General features: G+C 36.6%; 1 protein-coding gene across 1 annotated transcript in view; it reads left to right on the top strand.

Annotated features, from left to right (window-relative positions):
• Positions 1–14,537, top strand: part of LOC116900240 (fatty acid desaturase 2-like protein FADS2P1) — a 38,219-nt gene extending 23,682 nt beyond the window's left edge. Inside the window, exons 5-12 of the mRNA XM_032901991.1 lie at positions 1,700–1,825; positions 4,399–4,459; positions 8,396–8,472; positions 8,647–8,744; positions 10,233–10,329; positions 11,850–11,929; positions 13,128–13,253; positions 14,489–14,537. Coding sequence (XP_032757882.1) covers positions 1,700–1,825; positions 4,399–4,459; positions 8,396–8,472; positions 8,647–8,744; positions 10,233–10,329; positions 11,850–11,929; positions 13,128–13,253; positions 14,489–14,537 — 714 coding nt within the window. The remainder of the gene's footprint in view (positions 1–1,699; positions 1,826–4,398; positions 4,460–8,395; positions 8,473–8,646; positions 8,745–10,232; positions 10,330–11,849; positions 11,930–13,127; positions 13,254–14,488) is intronic.
• The last annotated feature ends 843 nt before the right edge of the window (positions 14,538–15,380 follow it).

The raw sequence follows: 15,380 nt of genomic DNA, 5'->3' as shown, positions 1-15,380 counted from the left end.
CAGAAAGAAGTTTTTCAAATCATTCTCATCTTCTTTGAGGTGTACAGTGTATACACCAGCATTCCCAGCAGAAATAATATATAAGCTACATTAAAATTATATCGTAAGACCAAGGGACCTGCTGCTAGACAGTGTACCCTAGGCATAGCAAGAAAAATGAATTGATGGACTCTCAACAATAAGGTTACCTAAACAAGATGAGCATAATGATAACTCCAGTGGCTATGCCAACATAGACAGGGGAAATTCTGTAAAAATCTTACCCCTAGATAAAGAGCTATAGACGATCAAGGGCTATTGAGAGAGGGAGAATCAGTTCCCTACAGAGAGAAGCTCCTTCATAGGTTATTCAGACCCAAGTAGTCAGCACTGAACACATGTGCATATGAGTAACACTAAATTGAATGAGTAGGCTATATATGAGTATATACATGTATGGATGTGCATATATGTACATGTGTTTGTATATAACAATAGTAATTTAAAAAGAATGAATTTGGAAAGGAGAGTAGGGAGCACAAGAGTAATTAGGGGGTTAATATGATGTAGATAGATACAATGTTGATGTATGAAATTCCCAAAATAAAAAAATTAATGATATACTTCATCTTAAATTTTATATATTCATACTTAAAATGCCTACTTATAGCAATAATATGATAATCAAAATATCACTTAAATCTGTAACCAGCATAAAAATTAGTGAAATATTTTGTCTTTATGTTTTATATTGATTCTTCAAAGTGAATCTTGAGACTTAACTTATCTAGCCACATATAGCTAGTAACTTCTATATTGGACAGAGCTGCTCTATAATACGTATACATTAATTATTAAGAGATGGTAAATATGCAATAAAATATAACTATTCATTTTTCTATAACCAATTAATACAAATGAGAAGAAATTGGGTTTCTCAAAGAGCCAATATTTTAGATCCAGCATATCATGTCTCCTTGAGCTATCCATTGAACTAAATGTCATCATGTTCAGTTGGACTTGAGCTTCAATGAAGATGAGTGGTTTACCAAACCTATGTATCAGCATTTAAAAGCTAGTATATGAAAGCAGATTGAGAGACCTCCAAATCTTTTGTTTTATTAAAACTTTCAAGCTTACAGTAAAAGAGAAAGCATCACTAACAGCTTAATCAAAGATGTTTCTAACTTGGCAACAGCTAAAATGTTTTTATTCTCATTTATTTTTATAGGAAAGCATTGAGCTGGGACTTACAATGATCTGAGCAGAGTTCTCCAGGGAGAACACTTCAGATTCATGATTCTTTGAAGTATTCATTGAAGTATCACACATAGGGCCCGTTTTTTCCCCAGAACTAATTAAAATCTTGGCTATGAGGCTCCTATGACAAATAGGAATAAAACTTACTCTATCTCTACCTTCAGAATAATTTCTTAGATTAGGCTCTTATAAAAGAAGGCTAGAAAACCATTCCAGAGGAATAGATTATGTTTCCATTCTCAGGAGTTCATTTTAGTTTGCAGTGTGTTCTTGAATTAGAAAAGTATTTCTTCCTAATCTCTGATCACCTTTTTTTAATAAGTCATCCTGTGACCCAGCATCACCATCAACTAGAGAAGCCAAATCTCTTATTCTCACGTTGAAGATACAGTATAATCTAACTCTGAGGGTTACTTGGGAAAAAAGTTCTATTAGTTAATGAATTCTCTCTTCTCCTCAGGGCCTGTCAGCTGATTGGTGGAATTATCGACACTTCCAGCATCATGTAAAACCAAATATCTACCCCAAGGATCCAGACATTGATGTAGGACCACTTTTTCTGCTTGGAGATACTCAGCCTATCAAGGTGCATTTAACTCCCATCAACATTAAGAAAATGTTCCTGGAAGTAGCTCCTTACTAGGAAAGATAGGAATCTCAAAGGATCTCGGAGCCTCTCTCCCTTTTAATGTCCAGATATAAAAGAAGAATGATGATTCTCTGAACATAAAGGTCACCCAGTGCAGACTCCTAGAGCAAAAGACATAATAACCTGTGTCACCCTACTTGAGCAACCCCAATGACAGGTTCACTTCTAGTGCTTATCTACCTAATGGCAACATAAACCATTCTCAAGCAGTAGAATCAGGCAATGAGGAACAACTTTGTTTCCAAAGCAAGATGTAGAGATGCTCACTGAGAGAAAATAACTCATTGCATTGGTTAAGACAAGGCTGAAAACATCTGGTTAACTCAACTCATTCTAGTCTAGTTAAAAGAAACAATGCTATTTTAGTTCATGTTCATTTTGGTGTGTTTGACTTATATGATCCACATTGCCCAATGATGCCTGTAACCTCATGTACAATTTGGACATTCAAACAAAACTAGAGGGTAGAAGTGATATGCCGAATTTTTTCAGTCACTGATTTTTCTTTAAAGTCTCAACTTGAGTCTGTTATCTCAAAGACTATTTAAATTACTGAATTTTATAGGAAACAGAGTGTTTCTTAAACAAAATAGGCATACTGATTAGAGCAAAGGTTTATCTGTCCCCTAGGAGAGGTAGCTCCTGAGAGTCACATACTTTTAAACATGTCTCAGTCTTCTAGATGAACTTTGGTGTGTTAGGAAATGTGTTTCCATCCTTGTTGATTGTTGTCTAAATCTGTCTTATACAGAACCCAAAGATTATGTAACTTTTAGAAAATTTTCTTTTCTCATCTTTTAGGGATTTATTTTCTGCCCCAAATAAAGTAGAAAACAAAGCTTCTGGCTAATCTCTGTGTTAAAGATGTTACCTATTATCACAAATTGATTGCTTTTCACAATAGCTCTACAAAATCTTTGATTTCCTTGATGCTTCTGGGCTTGTGATAGTGATATGTTGGCGTCTCTGATGTCCCGTAAAGAGCCTAGGGGTTTGTCCATGAAGCAGTCTTACTTCTTCTAAACCATCTTCTAGAGAGCTGTGCTTAATATACATGATGCCACATCACAAATACAGAAGCCACCTCTATAAATCCTAAACGCTGCTTGTGGGCCCATTTACAGGCACTACAGTATAGAGCATGACTTACAGTTATTCCACCTCTGAAACTCAGTGCTGCAATTGTACAGTGGTGTTTCCTGTGCGTTATGAGCTTTTCTTTTCATATCTCTTTCCTAAAAGTCTTCCTGACCCTTTTTCCAGAGTGTTCTTAACCCACATTGAATGAATCTTCTATATCTTCTGTCTGTGTCAGAGAGACTTACTGTTCTTCAGGGTATTTCTCAACCAGTCCAACTATGTTTACCAAGTCCAAAGCATCTTCCATCTCATCCCCTTTCCTTGTTTCTCACTAGTTAGGTTTTTAGAGACATGAGAGCAATTACAAATAGCTATTATTTCATCACCATAATTTTTCATTTTTAAAGTAAAAGAAAATATTAATGGCATTGTCTAGATAAATGAAGATATCTATATATAAAAGAGGGTGGAACAACTGAATAAAATGAATCTAACACATCCTCTTGTGTTGTAGCTGAATCAGAAGGAGAACAGTGTGCGTGGGAATTATCATTCTCTCACATAATTTATCAATAAATGTCAGCTGCATACTAGAAAAATACAACCATCAATGCTATACCTTCTGAAAGTAATTGCTATCATTATGTCCTGAACACAGATCAAATTGACCTAGGAGAAGCCCAACAAGTGAGTCAAATTCTAGTTTATGAATGGAATCTTATAGTTACACATCATGAGTAATTATATATATATATATATGTATATATATATGTATATATGATACTTATAAAAAATATTATATATACTATTATGATGTCTTAAAAATATTAAAGTAAAACAGAAATCCATAATGGGAATATAAAAGAAAAAAGAGATAGGAGGAAGCATGTATATCCCTTTTATAAAAAAAATTAAAAATTAAAAAAAAAAACAATGAGCATCCATTAGATGAAGGAGAAGACATAGTGCCTGATATTGAAGCCAGAGTCTAAGCACTACAGATTTAGGAAGAGCTTAAAAGCTCCACAGAAATATATATTTTGACATTAACATTGCACATGAAGAAAATAACACTTCAAAGTTTTTTTTTTAAAAATCACACAAGGAAAATAATTTTATATTTTAATAAATAAGAATTTTTCATGATAATAAACTCCATATGATAAAATAAAACAATCCATCTGCACAAGACTTATCCACAGTTAAAGCACATTATTTACTTACAAGCCTGCTCTGGTTCTCAAGTTTGACAGGTAGAGTCCTAAAATCATATTTCATCTTCATCCCTCCCTCCCTCCATCTGTCTGTCTGTCTGTCTGTCTGTCTCTCTCTCTCTCTCTCTCTCTCTCTCACACACACACACACACACACACACACACACACACACACACGCTACAGAATAATGGCTCTTTTATTCTCTGTCCTTTTAGTATGGCAAGAAGAAAATAAAATACATTGACTATGAGAAGCAGCACCTGTACTTCTACATGGGTGAGTTTCCTGCGGCCACTCTTCTGTAATCAGCAGTCAAGCGGAAGGCATGACTGGAACTGTCTCACAGAAACCAACCCATATCTGATTTGTTAATGAGAAAATAAACAGATCCCATTTTAGACTTGCTGGTGGGAAAATATGAAAATGAAAAAGACAAAGTAAATAGGCATTTATAACAGGTGTTCATCATAGTAGGTATTGGGCAAGAAAGAAAAGATATACATAAAAGAGAGTCAGAAGTCAGACTTCTAATCATATTGTCAAACATTCTTGTCTTAGCAAATCTTTACAATATCGAGATAAAGGAAAAATAACATTTTTCTAGAGAGAAGAGTGATTGAAAAACATATGTAGTGTGATACGAGAGAAAATTTACCCAGGAATAAAGAGAATCGAAAAAGTTTATACATGGAAGAAAACTTGTACCTTCTGAAATCAGCAAACAGCTGTAACATATGCACACACATCAAATGCTTAAATGATAGGTAACAGGGTATATATGGTAGATGGATAGATAGATGTTAGATGATAGGTAAATTAATATAGATAGACAATTGATAGATTGATAGGTGATATATATATACATTGCATACATACATACATACATAGAATGCAGACTACATTAAAAGATAGATAGGTAACATATAAATGATAGGTAGATGATAGATAGATAGATAGATAGATAGATAGATAGATAGATAGATAGATAGATAGATAGATAGATGGGTAGAGATAGGTAGGTAGAACAGTGTATTGCCAAGCTTCTAAGTAAAACCATTTAATTGAATAATTCTGACACTACCATCACCACCACCACCATCATCATCATCATCATTAAGCAAAATCAACATCCTGGTAACTTATGAACACGTGTTAAAGTAATTCCAAAGTCTATTCATGTGAAACAGACTTGTACATCTGGTAAACAAACCAACATCAGAGAAGGAAACAAACACTTCCTGTGTACCAGAGGTTGTCAACTGAGGACATTTTTTTAATGGGGAACATTTGAATGAGGTCTAGAGACATTTTTGCCTCTCAGTATAGAAGAGATGATGATGATTTCAAAAATCCTATAATGAACAAAAATAGCCCATCATAATAAGTGATTACCTAGCCATATAATTTAAAACTTCTGAGACTGAGAAACCAACAAAGGCTTTCATTTGCCCACATAGGCAGCTAGAAGTCACTTGTAACATACTTGCTGAAAACGGCCACTGAATGAATTATTTGTCAAGTGGAGTTACCCATCCCAGTTCTCTCCTCCACATTGGGATTCACCCTTTACACCCTGTACCCATTATTTTTTTTTCTAATCCAATAATTTTTTTATTATTATTAACTTGAGTATTTCTTTTTTTTCTTGTCCTTTTTTTTTCTTTTTTTCTTTTTTTTTTCTATTTTTTTTTTTTTTATTAACTTGAGTATTTCTTATGTACATTTCGAGTGTTATTCCCTTTCCCGGTTTCCGGGCAAACATCCCCTTCCCTCCCCCTCTTCCTTATGGGTGTTCCCCTTCCAACCCTCCCCCCATTGCCGCACTCCCCCCGACAGTCGAGTTCACTGGGGGGTTCAGTCTTAGCAGGACCCAGGGCTTCCCCTTCCACTGGTGCTCTTACTAGGATATTCATTGCTACCTACGAGGTCAGAGTCCAGGGTCAGTCCATGTATAGTCTTTAGGTAGTGGCTTAGTCCCTGGAAGCTCTGGTTGCTTGGCATTGTTGTACATATGGGGTCTCAAGCCCCTTCAAGCTCTTCCAGTTCATTCTCTGATTCCTTCAACGGGGTCCCGTTCTCAGTTCAGTGGTTTGCTGCTGGCATTCGCCTCTGTATTTGCTGTATTCTGGCTGTGTCTCTCAGGATCGATCTACATCCGCTCCTGTCGGTCTGCACTTCTTTGCTTCATCCATCTTGTCTAATTGGGTGGCTGTATATGTATGGGCCACATGTGGGCAGGCTCTGAATGGGTGTTCCTTCAGTCTCTGTTTTAATCTTTGCCTCTCTCTTCCCTGCCAAGGTTATTCTTGTTCCCCTTTTAAAGAAGGAGTGAAGCATTCACATTTTGATCATCCGTCTTGAGTTTCATTTGTTCTAGGCATCTAGGGTAATTCAAGCATTTGGGCTAATAGCCACTTATCAGTGAGTGCATACCATGTATGTCTTTCTGTGATTGGGTTAGCTCACTCAGGATGATATTTTCCAGTTCCAACCATTTGCCTACGAATTTCATAAAGTCGTTGTTTTTGATGGCTGAGTAATATTCCATTGTGTAGATGTACCACATTTTCTGTATCCATTCCTCTGTTGAAGGGCATCTGGGTTCTTTCCAGCTTCTGGCTATTATAAATAAGGCTGCGATGAACATAGTGGAGCACGTGTCTTTTTTATATGTTGGGGCATCTTTTGGGTATATGCCCAAGAGAGGTATAGCTGGATCCTCAGGCAGTTTAATGTTCAATTTTCTGAGGAACCTCCAGACTGATTTCCAGAATTACACCCTGTACCCATTATTAGACCCTTTTTGTAACACATTCCAAAAGATACATTCCAAAAGGCACATTCCAAAACACATTCCATCAGCCTAAATCATATGTAGTTTCACACACACACACACACACACACACACACACACACACATTTTTATTACTGAACTTGACTAAGTAATATGCCTTAATGCCATGTCTCTGTAGTAATGAAGTATCCCTTTAGCTTATGTTAAATGAGTATAGGTTATAAGTTCACTCCAGAATGCCTATGTCACAAATTCTCAACAGTTTCTTGGTGCGCCTTTCCTTGAAATGTCAGCTTAGAGCCTCCCAGGTAACAATAAGTCAGGCTCAAATTGTTACAGAAAAACATAGCCATACATTTGTCAAACATGGCTAGAGAAATTTTATTTAGATTAATGCAAAATGAGAGAGAAACTTCAGTACCAACTGACCTTAACTCAGCTGAAACAAATGGTGAGAGCTACTAAACCATCAAACTACTAAAAAAAATATTCAAAAGTATTGAATAGGAGAAAGAGAAAGGAGTATGATAAAATAAGAACATCTGTGTTTGCAGACATGTATTTATTAATGCTAGGCTTTGGTACCACTAGGAAACATGAGCCTTCTTGTTCTTATTCTTCTTGTTCTTTTTCTTGTTCTTCTCCTCTTCCTCTTCCAATTCCTTTTCTTTTTCCTCCTCTTCCTCTTCTTCTTCTTCATAGTATTTCAAAGGAAGTCTCTTTGGTCTTTGAGTTATAGAAGATAAATCTCAAAAGAAATATGCAGTCATGTGTAGACTAAGGTAATTCTCTAAGAAAAGTGATGCTAGGCTTTTCTTGTCAGAAAAAAACATCACTCGGTTTTCCCAAGCATGAACTTTAAGGAGGCTGGTGTGCTCTGCTTTTGAGCTGCTACAGTTGGTATGGGTGAAATCATTTGCCTTCACAATTACCAATCCACATTGGTCCAGCTCGAGATCTAATTGAGAACAAAGCTTAAAGGAACAAAACTAAAATCTGGTCGGGGAAAAGGTATTTGCTCAAAGCCCAAGGGTCTCTCTGAAATATTATGTGTCTTGGAGGTCTTGTAGGTACTGTAAGAAAGTTGGGTGGATAGCTCAGAAATAAGTATACTGGCAAAATTCTTGTCATACCAGTGTAGCATAACAGAACCCCACTCTGAGGAACTCAGCATTCATTTTCTACTTCAGGAAACTTGAACCTGGAACTGTTGGCCAAATTCCTTCCCCAGTCTCTGAGGTTTCAAAGTCCAGGATGTCATTCTGAATGTCCTCCTTGCATCCTTTCTCAAGGCCAGCACTCTGGGGGAGGGTATGCAAAAGACTCAAATACCAGCTGGCTCGTACTGGGTCCACAATGCCTGCTGGCATGTACTGGGGTCCACATGGCTCATTTGTCTTTTTTTATTATCTTTTCAGTTGCACTCCCCCTCCTCATGCCTGTCTACTTTAATTTGCAATCCATGCAAGTGATGTATCTTCGAAAGTACTGGACGGTGAGTCACTCATCCCATTTTCTAAACCTAGACCAGATAGAAAATGAGTTGAAAGCACTTAGTGTTCTTAAGTGTAGCTTCTGTGAGTAACAGGATATCAGAGCAAGACAGTGCTCAAAGAACAGGATCTGAAAACGTGTTCAAGGCTTCTCACTGTAATGCTTATCCCTGCAGGACATTGTGTGGGTCAGCAGCTTTTACATTCGCTATTTCATCACATTTGGCCCTTTCTATGGAATTTTCGGAACAGTGTTGCTCATATATTTGGTCAAGTAAGAATATTCTCTTATTTCTATAACCTCTTTTACCAGAGCTACTTGTAATTAGCAAAATATCAAGGCAATGTGGTTCATTCCTATGAAAGGCAACAGTTCAAGTGATTGAATAACACAAATTCCACCTAAGAAGAATTTGCCCAGGTTCAGTTTTCCCACCATGTTCTTAGATTTCCATGTCAGTTGTTTTTGAAGGCCAGAATAACTTAGCTGCTTTGACATCATGAACTCTGCCAAGAATCATGACAGGACAAGAAAAAACGTTAAGCTCTGTTATGACTAGAAATTTTTCACCAAACCAAAATGGCTTTAAAGCACTATTTTGCTTAAATAGCCCTTCCCAAACTTATAATTTGTTTATATGTCATTCAGTTGCATTGCTACACTAAACCCCTATTAGTTGTAAGAATAATGGGAGCAACTATGGATCAGACAATCAGTTAAGGGTTGACAGTCATCGTTTTGTTTGATGTAATCCCCACAAGGCCTTACAATGTAGATAGTATCATCTTCTTTCTTTCTGCTCAAGGAATGGAAGCATGAGAGATTAAATGCCTTGCCTATGGCGACAGAACAAGTAAGGGCAAAGACTGTTGCCAATACAGAACTTGAACCCAGCTCTATCTGATGACAAACTGTCAGTTACTTTACAAATGCCCTTAAAGAACCTGGTTTGGTTTTTTCCCCTTATGCTGGGGATTGAACTGAGCTTCCTGCATACCAGACAAGCACTCAGCCCCAGTATCTTTTATGCTTGTGTCTACTCTAGACTATTTGCAGGCAGTGCTCTTTTAATTAGGAAATGGGACAAATCATATCATCAAATGCTTGTGTGCCAACACTAGATAGAAATGATACCCAATGCTTGCAGCCAACAATCAGGCTGAGCTCAGGGACCCTGATAGGGGAGCTAGAGACAGGACTGAAGAAGAGGAGAGGTACTGCAACCACATAGGAAAAACAATATTGGCTGGCTGAACCACAGTGCTCCCAGGGACTAGACCACCAATCAAGGAGTGTACGGGGAGGGATCTGTAGCTCCAAATACATATGTAGTAAAGGATGGCCTTGTCTGACATTAGTAGGAGAGGAGGCCCTTGGTCCTGTGGAGATTTGATGCCCCAGTGTAGGGAGATGCTGGAGTGGTATGGCCAGAGTGGGTGGGTGGATGGGTGAGTGAGCACCCTCATAGAGGCAAATGGGATGGGGGACAGGGCAGATTGGATGGGGAGGGTGGAAGGGTACCCGGGAAAAGAGATATCATTTAATATGTAAACAAATCAAATGATTAATAAAAATTAATAAAATTTAAAACAAAAAACAAATGGTACTCGAAGAGGAAGTAGACAGTAACTAGAATCTTTGAGCCTCTTTCATTTTCTCCAGGATTTGGCCAGTTCAAATAGAGGTCATGCAAGCAAGCTCAGTGATTGCACCTAAAACATATTAAATGAGTTGCCATCCCCTCTTTTTGTTCCTCCACAGGTTTATTGAGAGCCCCTGGATTGCGTATGTTACCCAGATGAGCCACATACCAATGAAAATGAGCAGGGAAGAGAACCTGGACTGGCTCAGCACTCAGGTGATGATGGCATTCCTGAGGACAGTCCTTCCAACCTGACTGGCTTACAGCTGCTAACTGTAATATACATCTATTATAATGATAATAATAACTCACCTCCCTAAAGCAATTTCCTGAGGACAGGCACCTCGGAGTGTTTTGTATGCAACTAAGCAAGGTGGACACAATGATTATTCTCACTTTACAACACTGTAAAGCCTACTTGTGAAAAGGTTTGGTAACTTGTACATGGCCACACAACTAGTAAGTGATAACACCAAGCTTGAGACCTAAGCAGTTTGGTTGTAGAGTCTTGTCCGCAAAGTAAAATCGGTCAGCTAAAACTCAAAAGCTAAATCTGAACCACTGGTTGTTTGTATATATAAAGGTTTACTGGGACCATAGTCATGTTTGTTTGTTTATATATTATCCATAACCACTTTGATGCTATAACAAAATGTAATGTTGATGACAAAATTAAAAGATTTTACTATAACCCATTCCTTTATTAAATACAAAGTGATCATGCCAGAAACTATATACACACAAAAATAAAAACACTTCAGGGGTTATATTTATATACTTTTGTATATATGGACATATATGTAACTATGGTAATCAAAGAAAAAGGCTATCATTTTGAGAAAGAATGTAAGGAGGAGAAAGTGATGTAACTCTATGTATTTAAAACAATAGTCTAAATTATCTGGGAATTTATAGAAAATATGTTTTTACTTTCTATTCTAATTACTTGATATCACAAAGTCTTTCAAGTGAATCTAAGACTTAAAATTATAGGATGAGTTGCACCCTAGCAATCAGAGAGCCCTTAGTCTTTAGAGTAAAGAAGAAGGGTTCTCAGGTGTTTGCCCTGAGAACTGCTTCCACATCTTTTAGTTTTCATTCATCATTTCTTTAGTCATCGGTTAGATTCCATGTTTTCCACATACTCATTGGATATACATTTCTCTTTACGTGAATTGTTTCCCAGTACCCTTGACCTTTTTATGTAAGCATTAATATTTTTTTGGATAACATCTTGTAAAGTGGGGCTTTTAAAACATTGCTCATAATATGTGTTATAAACATTTTCCTACTTGGTTCTTAACCCTGTAATTTTACTCTAGAAGGACTACATTAATACTTTATTATTTCATGTCACTCAGAAGCACTCAACCAAGTTCTACCCTAACCATACATTTTTCACCACACTCCTAAAAACTTACCTGCATCAGTCAAACTCCTCATTCATGACAACACAACCTTCTGTGTCTGAGGAATGATTGTGGCTTTTTCTCCTTCAGTCCTAATCCCCCTTGACATCTATTCCTTTATATGTACTTCTTAGTAAAATATATTTGTATGTTTTAAATGATAAACTTCTTGAAGGCTGGAACTGTGTCTATGTAACTTAAGTTACATAGTTACTAAAAAACAAAAAGTAAACAATAATATGTGTTGGTAGATTTACGTAAAAATTTAGCATGTTCTTTGACACTTAGGTTTACTTATAGCTAATGCAAGCATTTTGTCTTCTGCAGATTGTGGCCACCTGTAATATTGAACAGTCATTTTTCAATGACTGGTTCACTGGACATTTGAATTTCCAAATTGAACACCAGTGAGTGATGCAAATGGTCTATAATGAAGCAATGGCTGACTCTTAATACCATCCAATATGGCACAACCATTTAATTATGAATCTCAGAAAATTAAAAAGATTAACCAGGGTTCTCTAAAGACCGCTGTCCATCAGCACTAATTGTTGGGGTAGTTGGTGAGAAGGAACACCTAACTATTGTGGAAAGTTAAGTAGAATCATAGAAATGGTAACTTAGTTACCATATATTCAGAGTTTTAAGAACAGGTGATGTCTGTGGTGGGGTGGAAGAGGTATGTGGAATGTGAAGTTCATGTGCCCATGGGGAAACCTAAAAAAAAAGTTAAAGCATTTATATAACCAAGTTTGGTTGAAATTTAAGTACAATTCAATGTAACTATCAGGTTAGGACCAAAGTCATAAAATAACCAATAACGAAATCTAGTCACTTCTGAAATTCACCAGTAAATCTTAAAATAATCTTCCAATTAATCAGTGAAGTGGACATAAAATAATGAAATAGAAGGTAACATTTGTACATCTGATCTCCCCAGAATGCTTACAAGATGGTTCTCATGCTTCCTTCTGTGAAGCTATATCTAAGAGCCAGAGAACAAAGGAACTCTCATGGTCTTAATGCTGTTTTCTTAATTCTTTATTCTTTGTAAATGCTTGACCACCCTAGCAAAGGAAGAATGAAGAGTTACATATTATTAAAAAATATTCAGGTCAAGGAAAATTACTGGGCTGCTATGTGCCAAACCTTGGATAAAAGACTTCTTCCCTTAAATTCCAATCTGAGACCTTCCTCTTAAATGTAACAGTCAGACCTAAGTGAATACTTAGCTGCTGAACAGTATGTTTTAGATAGGAAGAACAGAAGAGAGGCAGCAATGAAGGAGAGATGATCTGCTCTCTTAAGCAATTCATAATGCTACCGTATCCATATTTTCATTTGACCTGACCAAAATAAGCATATTAAATGGCTAGTATTTATTCTCTTAGCATTTCCCAAATACTTGCCATCCAGATGGCTTATAGAGATGTTAAAACATAAGAGTTTAGGGGTAACAGATTTCAGATTTGGCTTACTAGAAGGCTTACACAAGGTCAAGGTTGGGTCTACGTCCCTAGTACTGTTTTATTTAGAAATAAAAGAAATAAAACTCCTGCATTTCTCTTTAGGTTTAAATCTCACATCTGCTGTTTGTTTTCTTAGCCTCTTTCCCACAATGCCACGCCATAATTACCACAAAGTGGCACCTCTGGTGAAGTCACTGTGCACCAAGCATGGATTGCAGTATATAAATAAGCCCATATTGAAGGCATTTGGAGACATTGTCAGGTAATAACACAACCTACCTTTGCTCATGGCTGGCATTTTCCTTTCTCCCCAGTTTCTAAACTTCAGCAGCTTTTGAATCTTTCATCTAATAACCTCTTGTTAAGAAACATAAGTATCGACAGTAATAAAGACACAAATATTTACCATTTACCTACTTGATTCTAGGATATTTCTTAGTAGAAGTACTCTAGTGTCCTCCATAGTTCAAATTTCCTGAAATCATAGGTGTGTAGGATTTGTCTTTGTATTTATTCCCCTTAGACCTCTGGACATGATTTAGAATTTAACATAGTATGAAAGACCATCAACTCTTCTGATCTATTGGAGAAATCATTAATATGCAGGGGTATGTAATACAAGAATCAGTCAGGGTAATAAGCCATTTGTAACTAATCTAAGAACAAATACATATCCATGCACATACATTTTCCTGCAGGATATGATACTGGACAAATTTAAAACCATTTGTCTGAGTTTAATAATGTTCTCTTTTAAAAAAAAATCAGGGGAATATTGTGAAGGCCACCATGGCCACATCTGATTTCATCTGGCTCCTTCAGACTCTCTACATTCTTCTTCCTTTCTGTCATATACACATCTGGTCTACCTCCACTTGCAGAAAACTCCCTGTACCTGAGCATCTTATCCTTTTGCCACTTTTTCTTATACCTGTAACATTCTTAAAAACTACAACTTTTTCACCTTCTCGGTTCCCAATCATTTTCTAAGGCTCATTGCAATTTTTTCCCTTATGTCAGCCTTCATTCATCCCAAGATTAAATCTATCCTTATCACAGTTCTTATCACAACCTTAATTAAACAGCTTGCTGAGTAAACAATTATTTAATGCTTATCTTTCAAGAGGAAGAGTCTGTATGGCCAGAATTCATTTCTGTCTCTTTTGATGTTATGTTCCTAAATCCTAGAAATACATGTTCAACATTATGAAATAGGGTAGGTAGGTGAATATGGTATGAGTTTATATTTAAGTATATGGTATAGAAAAGAATAAAATGAAAACTAAACCAAACCTTTTCCCTGAAAGAAAGGCAAATTTATCTGCTAAAAGCAATTCAGTGCATTTGTTCCTCTTCCCTGGTTCACGTACAGTGACATTTTTCAAATATGACTAGAAACTATATTGTCTTAAAAGAAACAGTGAATCTAATAAATGTTTCATGGAGAATCCCTTTGCCATGAGTTTCACTTTCTGACAATTTTGTTTTCTTCTCTAGGTCCTTGAAGAAGTCTGCTGCCCTCTGGATGGATGCTTACTATGAATGATGCAGAGCCTTGCATTTATTGGTGTCTCTGAAGAAGGTGGTGGCTGTGCATGTGCTTTTCTCTGATTAACTGAGAATTAACTGGCAAAAGTGGCATACATGAGTGTCCCAGGACTGTGAGTCCCAAGGACACATATTAACCTTTCCCTGAAGGTCTTCTCTGTAACTGAGAGGAAGAAGAAACAGAAAAGTGACTTCTGTCAGAATCACAAAGGGAAGACACTAGCGCACTGTTTTCACATTTTCATTAGGGTCTTGGACTTAGTTCCAATAGACCTTGGTGAAATTGTTTCTGTGAGGGGTATAATATGATATGGACAGAAGTGGAAGTGAAAAAGTAAAGACCTCTGACTGAGCTCGTTGGAAGTCAGTGTAGTTGTTCTTAAAAGAGCATTGTTTATTTAAGACATTCCTGTTGAAGTACAAATTTTTGCTTATTTCCTTTCAAATAGGTGAACTTCAAACATAATTATAATCAACATTAAAATATCTTCAAATGCTTGTCTTCACTTTGCACTTGCAGAATTGCAAATAAAACGTGTGTTATTAGTGTACATATGCAAGTGTTTCTGTATGGAGAAATTAGAATTTCTACAGTCAGCCAAAAGAATTCCCCTGAGTCCAACTCAAATAGCAACTGATAAAGATCTGCTTAACAGTGTTTCTATTTAACTGAAGAATAGTGTCCCTTGAGTATAGAATTAGGTTTCTTACTCCTTATGTAGCAGAGCAAAAGTTCGCAGTTTTTCTTACTGAATTCTACTTGGATGAAGGAAAGAGCTCCATTTTCTATAATGAGAACCATGGGCTATAGCAAGTCTTTTTTTTTTTTTTTTCATTTTTA

This window comes from Rattus rattus, chromosome 5 (genome assembly GCF_011064425.1).
Source record: "Rattus rattus isolate New Zealand chromosome 5, Rrattus_CSIRO_v1, whole genome shotgun sequence".
NCBI classification, from domain to species: Eukaryota; Metazoa; Chordata; class Mammalia; order Rodentia; family Muridae; genus Rattus; species Rattus rattus.
This window is presented reverse-complemented; position numbering and strand designations above follow the sequence as displayed.